We start from the raw sequence: 9625 nt of genomic DNA, 5'->3' as shown, positions 1-9625 counted from the left end.
GAAGGAAATAACCTTGATATGCTTTCCAGAAATAATCTGATTGGAAAGTTAAAAATTCTAGATCTTGATCAGAACACAGTCAGAACATCCGCGTTCAATGTTGTGACCAATGCAAGTGAATCTCCTAACTTGCCTTGGGATGATGAATGTTGTTCCAATCATGTTGATTTTGATAAATCACTGATAACATAAAATATCAAAGAATTTTTAAAAAGAAGCAATAGATATGATAAACGTATCTATCCATTTAATGCTTCAGATGATTCAATATAAAAATCTTCCATGGGTGTCAACGTCTTGGATGATTCTGATGGGTGCAATGAACATTCAGCTCTTGCAACAGAAACCTCCACCCACTCAACTTCTAATTCAGAACTTGATTCTGACACAAAGATTTTTGAATTCTTGATTAGTGAGGTTCTCCAAGAAAATCTTCAACTAAAGGCTTTGTTGAAGAAACTTGAATCATCACTCCAGGTGAAAAATATTGAGATAGATTGTCTTAATGATGAATTCACCAGAACCATGTCCCTAAAGGATAAGGAGATCAATACTCTTAAGGATGACCTGCAAAGGTTATCTGGGAGTTCTGAAAAAATCTCAGCAATGTTATTCGGTCAGAAGTCCTTTGGGAACACAAATGGTTTAGGGTTTAAAAGAAAAACTGTAAGCACAAACAACTTTTCTGTTCCGGCTGATCATGAAACAATGGTTGGTGACTGTTGTGTTAAACAGGAATCACTTCAACAGAACACAAAATCTTTATTGATTTGTTTGATTTGTGGAAATGCAAATCATGTTTAAAGCACGTGTTGGAGATTCAAAAGGAACAATAAAAGAATTGCCAAAGTTCAAGAGAACATGCAAAGGATGAATCTGACATTGGATAATCAACAAGGATTTCCTAAAAAATCTGGTAAGTCCAGATTCAGACGAGGTAAGAATTCTGTTTACACAACAAACCTTGATAAGACACTAGGTGGTAAAAGATGTGAGCATTCAGCTGACTCTATTACTGTCTAATACCAGTGACGTTCGCATCCTCATATTTAACTTGAGAAAATGAGGTTTGCATCAAGGTGGCTCAAGTCCTTGTATTTGTGTATTGTTTCTTATTTTTTTAAAGAAAATATTCTCCTAACATTTTAGATAATGGATAATTAACCATCAAAGACTTGTTCAAAGCTCTTTTAGGGTTTGGGTGTCCATAAGTCTATTTATAATCATTTGTAATCATGTTCTTCTTCTCTTTTCTCCTTGAAAGATACAGTTTGAAAAGACGAGGGTACCCAAATATACCACAATCTTAAACCTTTTCACCTATAAGTCCTCTTACCGAAAGTGGTTGTCTATGGACTAAGTCGAGACAATACAACGAATCGGTATTCACACTTTTTGTGATCGTCGATGGATATGAGATCGAGACAATGCAAAAATCATAGTGTGGTTACTTGATAATAGGTTCAGACTTAACCAAAATCTATAGGATCACTATCAAGTTATACGAAGAGTTAACGTTTATGTAATTTACTTTAAATTATAATAACAACAATTATAATTGCGGAAAACAAAAGTAAATGACATAACAAGATTTTGTTAACGAGGAAACCGCAAATGCAGAAAAACCCCGGGACCTAGTCCATAATTGAATACTCTCAAAATTAAGCTGCTATACAAAATCAACCTAACTTCGTATAGTTGAGACCAAATAGCTAAACCTATAGTTCAGCTAGTTTCTTCAGTATCCATGCGCTTCCGACATTCAATAAGTGCACGCACTCGAACAATTCCTTTGGTTTGTATTTCAAACAGTAAAGGAACAACAAATCTTTTCGGTAACAACTCTATTCAATCTCAGTGATGTGAGTTAGACAAATGCTCTTCTGTTTAATCCAATAAACTCCTTTGTCGGGTTTAGATCAATCTATCCAACAACTACCAAAGTAGCAGAGTTTAGATTATGCAATCAATAATAGGATCTATCAAGATGCTAAATACTGATGCCGATCTATGCAACTAATCAATCATATCTATCAACGACAAACTGATTATAGTTGGATCCCAGCCGATCAAGTTTTGTGCACCCCGAAGATTATGAACCCAAATCAGAAATCTTCTTCGTCTTCAAATCTTCTTAAATATTCAATAAACACATGCACACCACAACTTGAATTTCTTTTGACCAATCACGCATAGAATGAAGTTTGTTAATAATGGATTATCACAAGACGTCTTTAGATCTACAAACAATTCTAAAGATCCCGTCGATACTTCGATCTAGTTTGAGTGAATCTTATATCAGAACAGAAGATTCTCAAGAATAAACAAACTTGGTGCAATCAAAGTTCAAAAACCGTTAGTCAATCAAATCAAATCGAAAACTAATAATACTGCAATTATCTAGTTTCCCACCAACGGTACTCGTAGAGCTTCTTGATCCCACAGAAGTCTTTAAACGAGCGGTCGTTTGAGATTTCTCCTAATTATGGTACTTTCCTCTCCGAATATACGGCTCCACCAGTAACAACACAACAACGTAGTTTTGTTGGCTCTTAGGATAGTTTGCTCGAAACGCAAACTTGGGTATTTATAGACCAAGGAAGTTTGGACAACAAGGAATTTCCAAAACCAAAAATATTCTCAAGATATGCAATATATTTCCAAATTCGGTTTTCATAATTCCTAGAAATGCTCTGTCCAATATTAACCGAAATCCTACTAGAAAATATCCATTTAGTAAATGCACATTACCAATTTTTATTTTCCAGAGATATGCATTTTAATTGCTGGTAATTAAAAGCATATAAAACTAACAACCTTAATTAAAAGATTCTCAACTTATTTCGGTCCGGGATCTCCTTGAGTTATTAAGGAATATCTTTGAACAATAAAAGATAAGAGTTACTGAACATGTTCAAAGTATGTCGTCATCTTATTAATTTGTAAATCCTCTTTCATATTTACAATCTTGGAACTGATTATACCACACTTCCAAACAAGTTTAGAACTGGTTCATCTGATTTCCAAGAACTATGTGATTGATCAAATCAACACACTAATCATGGGTTTACGGTTCTACCAAATACAATGATCGGTTCTACCTTAATATGGTTACTGGGACCGGTTACATCAGTTACCAAATTGGTCACGTCAATTACCAGGACCGGTTCCCATATTCTCATGGTATTACTTGTGATCGGTCACACCAGTTACCAGGACTGGTTACACCAATTACCAGGACCGGTTACACCAATTAGAAGGATCGATTACACATTTTTTTGTGATCGGTCACACCAAATACTAGGATCGGTTACACCTATTATCAGGATCGGTCACACCAATTACAAATACTGATCATACAATCTTAGGTGATTAGTTAGGATTGGTTACACTAATGAAAGTCATACCAATACATAAGTCAGGCATTATGACTAGTTTTACCAAGATACATAACAAGTTATGATCGGTTCTACTAACTCATACATATTGGTAATCCAAAGATATGCAACGAATAACAATACCAATAAGCCTAGCGATTTCCCTTTCGATTCACAAAACAAGTTCATGAATGTACTTTCTTTAAACGAATGTAAACATTGTTTCCTATGACGAAATATTCACCCATACCCATACACATAGTCACAATAACATTCATACGATTATGTCAATGTCTTATATACTAAGTTCAAAAGATAAGCGTTATACTTCGTATTGTAATTCCTTAATACTATGTCTACTAGAATATAATCATTCGCAGCTTCGCAGTTATGTTTTCAATATAGCACGACTTGAAAGATACATTGGGAATGAAATAGTTCAAGTCAAAATATTATTAACCTCAAGAGGAAGGATGATGCCATCGATGTATCTTGTTACTTTTTCACATTCTTCAAATCTTCGAGTAATACTTGTATGTCTCATCATCCTAATCTTTCTAGCCTAACCTATACGAAGTTGTCTCTAGTACATAATCAAACGACTCTTTAATTGAGTTTTGATTCACCAAAATATGACAACCAAACTTGACATACCAACACTTGGTGGGTTTAACCGAGCTATGCTCTAACAATATACCCCTTTGTCAATTTTAGTGACAAAACTCTTACAATCATATGGATAAACAAATTACAAAAATTCATTATACATACGCTTGATTCCAAGTTTCAACAACACAATACCCTGCATATATTAAATCCATAAATGCCGCTGAAGACATTAAATAGCAAAGCTAATACTCCCCCTAAAGGTAAGACATTAATTTCTAAGGAAAATCGGGCGAGTCTTGCTCTGCATATCGGGCGACTGACTCGGTGAATTTTTTTTCCGTCAATCTTCGTTTTCGTGTCAAATCTTTAATTCAGGTGATTTCTACTCAAAATTTATTCTTGAATAAGTTGAATCTGGTGATGTTTTGTCATTAATTCAGGTGGGTTGATGGATTCTTTTCCTAAAACCACCTTATTTGAGGGTTTTAAATCAGATATGCTAGGTTTTAATAAAGAAAAAAATTCTCAGGTAATTCCTTCGATTAAATTACCTGATGATTTATTTGAAGAAAGTATAGATCCTTGGAGGTTTTCGTTAATTGGTAGATTGAATTTACAACAAGTTAAATTTGTTGATGCTGTTATTCGTCTTCGTCGACAATGGAAATTAACAGGGGATTGTAAGTTAATACCATTAGGAAGGGGATTTTTTACAATCAAGTTGGATAATGAAATTGATCGTCAATACATTAAGGAAGGGAAATGGGAGGTACTGAATCATGTATTACAGGTAAGAAAATGGATCTCTAATTTCCGTCCTGAAATTCAAAGAACTTCAAAAGCTATGGTATGGGTTAGATTACCAGGTTTAGGACTTGAGTTTTGGAGTGAAAAGATATTGTTTAAGATTTGCAAGGAAATTGGTACACCAATCAAATTAGATGAAGCTACTGCAAGATGTGAGGTTGGGTATTATGCAAATGTCTTGGTTGAAATTTATTTTGCAAAATCTGTTCCTAACAAGGTATGGATTGGCACTAAATATGGAGGTTTTTTCAGAACATATCCATTCCAGTATGTCCTAAATTTTGTCATAACTGCAAGATAATTGGTCACCGTATTGCTGAATGTAGAGTTGATAAGAACAAAAATCAGCCAGCAAGTAATATTCAGAACAACAATCAACAAGCAATTAATATTCATAACAATATGTCTTCAGCAACAACTAGTGTTTAACAACAAACTTCACAGGTTGTTAAAGCTCATATTCCATTTGATAATGATAGGTCTGAGGTTGATAAGAGTAGTTCTAATACATCAAGGAGACAGAGTAACACATCCAATAATGCTAATACTCAGGTGCTTGAAGAAGATGTCATTATTTCTAATATTGTTACACCTGTCAATAATGTTGGTAATTCCATACCAGCTAACATTAGCAGTGGAAGGTTTAATGTACTTAATCAAGCTGCATTTGAACAAGAAGATGATACAAGTGTTGATGAGGAAATCATTGCAGAACGAGAGCCTATAAAACAACTTTCAAATACTGAAAATCCTGAAGTGGAGAGTGTGGTTAAATTTGTTGATGTTGTTTCAGGAAGAGTTTCTCAAGTTGATAAGAGTCAAAATCACAATATGGGGGATAATATAGAAGACCAATCAGGTATCCTTGAAGTTCCTAAATTAATCAAGTTAGCTGAGGAAAATAGGTTGCAAAATAGTACTGTTACATTTGTTAATGGTTCTAATGGAAATGTAACAAATGAAGTTGTTCAAGTTACATCTTGGGCAAAGTTGGTTGAAAAAGAAATGGTGACAGGAAGTTCTTCTTCATCTCCAAGTAAAACTAAGGTGAGTAAACCAGTTCCAGTAAATAACAAATACAATTTCAGGAAAAATCAGAATAAAGGGGGTACTAAAAACCCTTTAAATGAACAATGAAGATTTCTTAATGGAATATTAGAGGCATTAGAAGAAAAAGGGCTCAAGAAAAATTATGGTCTATGGTAAATAAATTTAGCCCTTCTTTATTATGGATAGCAGAACCAAAAGTTTATTATAGTAATTCTTTTTGTAGAAAGTTAAATCTCTCAGGAATGAAGAAAATGGTTATTCACAATTCTACTTCAGATAATAAAGGCAACATATGGCTCTTTTGGAATGCAAGCATAACTCAGCCAACTGTTATTTCAATGTCAAGTCAGATGGTCACTGTCAGTGTAGGTGATGTGCTGGTTTCCGGTGTGCATGCCCATGTGAAGTTAGTTCAAAGAAGATTTTTGTGGTCAGAGATGGAAATGATAAGTGAAATGAATAAGCCTTAGATAATATTAGGTGATTTTAATGTCATTTTAACTCCAGATGAAAAAGTTGGGGGGAGAAATCCTAACAAATCTTCAATGTTGGAATTCAGTGATGTCTAGATAAATGTGAACTTCTTCAAGCTCCAAAAACAGGATTGCAGTACTCTTGGTTTAATTGTCAACAAGGAAACAAAATGATTTTATGCACCTTAGAAAGGGTGGTATTCAATCAAAAATGGTTGCAAATATATAAAGACTGGGGATATAAAGTAGGACTTAGAATTGTATCATATCACTCTCCTTTGTTGGGAGGCTGTGCAAATATTCCAAATCCAAAAAATGTACCTAGAAAATTTCAAAAAATGTGGATAAGTCATCCAGATTTCCTAAATGTGGTTAAGGAAAGTTGGTCAACTGAAGTTAATGGTGATCCTGCTTTCATATTCATGAAGAAACTGAAGGAGTTAAAAAGGATTCTAAATGATTGGAATTGGAGGGTATTTGGAAATAACATTATTGTTAAACTTAAAGAAGCTGAAATCAAGGTAATTGAAGCAATGCAAGTATCAGATTCTAATCCATTTAGTTCTGAAGCATTTGATATCTTAGTAGAAGCACAGAATGATCATGCAAATAGAGAAGTTCAACTTAATACTTTAATGAGACAGAAGGCAAGAATTAAGTGGATCAAAGAAGGAGCTGCAAATACAAATTTTTTCCGCACCAACATAAAAATAAGGTCTTCAAGTAACTTAATAAGTGAGTTGGAGGATTCTGATGGTAATGTGATATCAGATCAAAAACAAATTGCAGATAATCTAGTACATTATTTTCAAATTTTTTTTGACGAGCAGAGTGTCACTATTAAGGAGGAGTTATTGGAAGCAGATTGGTTGATGAAGGTAATCAAAAAATATTGGATGATATTCCTAGTACAGAGGAAATTAAAAAAAAACAGTATTTGATCAGGAATTGAAAGTTGATATTGTAACCGAGAGATTAATCTCCCACTGTGGTCGCCAATTTTTTGAGGGTGAAAACAATATCTGTTGGTTTCGGTAATTTCGTGTGTTGTGGGTGAGAAACGAGTCTAAAACCTAAACAATGTACTGCAAGGGAGTACTTTAGATTCGAGAGATCAATCTGTACAAATCCGGCCTAAACCAAGAAATGGTCGTTCTAGACTTGCTTCGGTCACAAAGTGAAGGAGAAGGGTTGGTTTTGGGGAGGGAAGCTAAGAGACTGTTGAGACCAGAATAGTTGATTCCGGAAGAGTAGTTGTTTTACCTTGTATCAGAAAGCGTAAGCTAACAGATGGGAAAGCTAACATGTGATTTCTGAGTGTTGTATGATGATGTGATTTGTAGATAGTGGTAAAAGTGGTTCGATTCTCAGACTTGTGAAGGATATTAATTAGACTTTAAGTTCTAATACTAAAATAGAAAACTCACTAAAAATTATAGCAAACTCAATCAAAGATGATATCAATACTAAAAGAAACACTGAGGCTAAGATTCCACTGTTTTCCAAATTCAAAGTGATTAAATCAATACTTATATTTGTGCAATTTTCTTGTTTAATTTGATTCTAAAATATTGCAACAAGTAGATTTTCAAAAGTAATAATTGTAAATACCAAGTATGAAGCATCAAAAGTCTTAAAACTAAGCATACTCCATCAAAATAGATCACAATCACTCAAATAAAAATCATATTCAATAATAGTTCAAGGAAAATAATCATATAATTATTGCAAATAAAAAGATAAAATAGAATATACCACTTTTTGTTGGAAAAATAGCTTCCTCTATCGCCTCAGCAATGGGTTTTAGCTCCTCATATTAATCATGATCTCAAAATATGTGTTTGTTGCTCAAAAGATGATTAAAAGAGTGAAAAGTAATAACACAGATTGTTTGCAACAGTGTATTGGTGTTGCAAAACAGTTGTTACAATGGAACTGTTACAAAAAAACTGTTGCTTTGTCGTTGATTTTAAGACCCTAGAATAAGACTGCCCTGAACAACTTAATGTTCTTCAGCTGTTAAACAACGACACTTTTCTGCGACTGTCTACCGAGCGTCAATGTTCTTCGCGTTCTTCTTCTTCAGCAGCAACAACAGCAGAAACAGAGTTTGGTAAAGCTCTGATTTCTTCTTCTCTGGCTCTCCTTAGGTTCCCAAACTCTCGACACCTCTTCTATATGACCCAAGACATCTATTTATATCAAAAATACCGATTAAATCTCTCCCAAATCTTCCAAAATCTCTTTCATTCTCTTCACGGCCAAGTTGCGACAATTTCTTGTTTTAGGATTTCTACGCGTTTCTGAGCTTTCCTTTTTATCTAAACTCTTCCTTAGATAGATACAAATCTTTGGTAAGGTTTACAACACTTTAATCTCTCTAAAATTCCCTAAAACAGGTCACACACGTGACTTTCCATATTTTCTTGTTGTGAGAAAAATCCGTCGATTGAGCCCATTCTAATCGATTTAAACACCCATATCAGTTCCTAGACCCATAAGGAGTATATCCTATGAAAATCAGAGGTTTAATCGACCTCAAACTCCTTCAAATCACGATTGCCAAAACTGCTCTTTAACTGCACTTTTTTCCCGCCAAAAACCTGATTTTTGAATGTTGAAGATGGTTGCCCCTTATCCAGAGTAGGGGTGCGATTAGCAACTGCCTGGAAATGGGATGCCACTTACTAATTAGGTTACCCCTTATCCAAAGTGAGAGTCCGAATAGAAAATGTCCTTCGGGTTCCGACAACTTTTCGAGCCAATTTTTTCCAAAAATATTTATTGGCGAAAAATACCTACAAACAAATAAAACACCATAATAAATACAAAAATGAGCCCTAACAACATATAGAATCGAGACAAATCGGACACAAAATTGTGTCTATCAAATACCCCCAAACCTATTATTTGCTAGTCCTCGAGCATAAATAAAATAGAAATAAAATCCTGACTCACTGTCGCAGGCATCGTCGATTGCATTTAGCGTATGCAATAAGCCTTTAAACCCCTAGGTGTTCTTAGTGGCGGAGTGTTGTCTCCGGAGGGCTTACCACAGGTATACCCACAAAACCTTTTTACTCCAGACCCTAGCTATCTACACAGAACCTTGGAAGGCACTAAAGAATCTCCTTGGTTGGCATACTTATTGACTACAGGAGGAAGTACCCTGATGCGAAATTCCAATTGTTGTACACGAGTTTGCACTTAAGCATACTAAAATTCAAATGAAGTGACAGACCTCTACTCAGATAGTCGCACTATGGACATCAATATACGGAGTCAAAACTAATCACATGGATAGATCAA

General features: G+C 34.6%; 1 protein-coding gene across 1 annotated transcript; it reads left to right on the top strand.

Moving 5' to 3' along the window:
* Nucleotides 1–282: 282 nt before the first annotated feature.
* LOC113351623 lies at nucleotides 283–6313 on the top strand. The gene is made up of 5 exons (XM_026595573.1): nucleotides 283–417; nucleotides 538–616; nucleotides 4427–5010; nucleotides 5238–5901; nucleotides 6084–6313. Exons 1-5 carry the CDS (start codon nucleotides 283–285, stop codon nucleotides 6311–6313), a joined length of 1692 nt encoding a protein of 563 aa, XP_026451358.1.
* Nucleotides 6314–9625: the final 3312 nt, after the last annotated feature.

This window comes from Papaver somniferum, chromosome 2 (genome assembly GCF_003573695.1).
Source record: "Papaver somniferum cultivar HN1 chromosome 2, ASM357369v1, whole genome shotgun sequence".
Classification (NCBI taxonomy): Eukaryota; Viridiplantae; Streptophyta; class Magnoliopsida; order Ranunculales; family Papaveraceae; genus Papaver; species Papaver somniferum.
Note: the sequence above shows the minus strand (reverse complement) of the source record. Positions and strands in the feature narration are given on the sequence as shown.

What these genes read in the sequence shown, in the direction of transcription:
- LOC113351623 (XM_026595573.1), top strand. Translation starts at nt 283, where the DNA reads ATGGGTGTCAACGTCTTGGATGATTCTGATGGGTGCAATGAACATTCA. An exon ending in AATCTCAGCAATGTTATTCG is followed by an intron (nt 617 to 4,426) that starts GTCAGAAGTCCT and finishes TCATTAATTCAG; the next exon opens with GTGGGTTGATGGATTCTTTT. An exon ending in CAAAATCTGTTCCTAACAAG is followed by an intron (nt 5,011 to 5,237) that starts GTATGGATTGGC and finishes CAAACTTCACAG; the next exon opens with GTTGTTAAAGCTCATATTCC.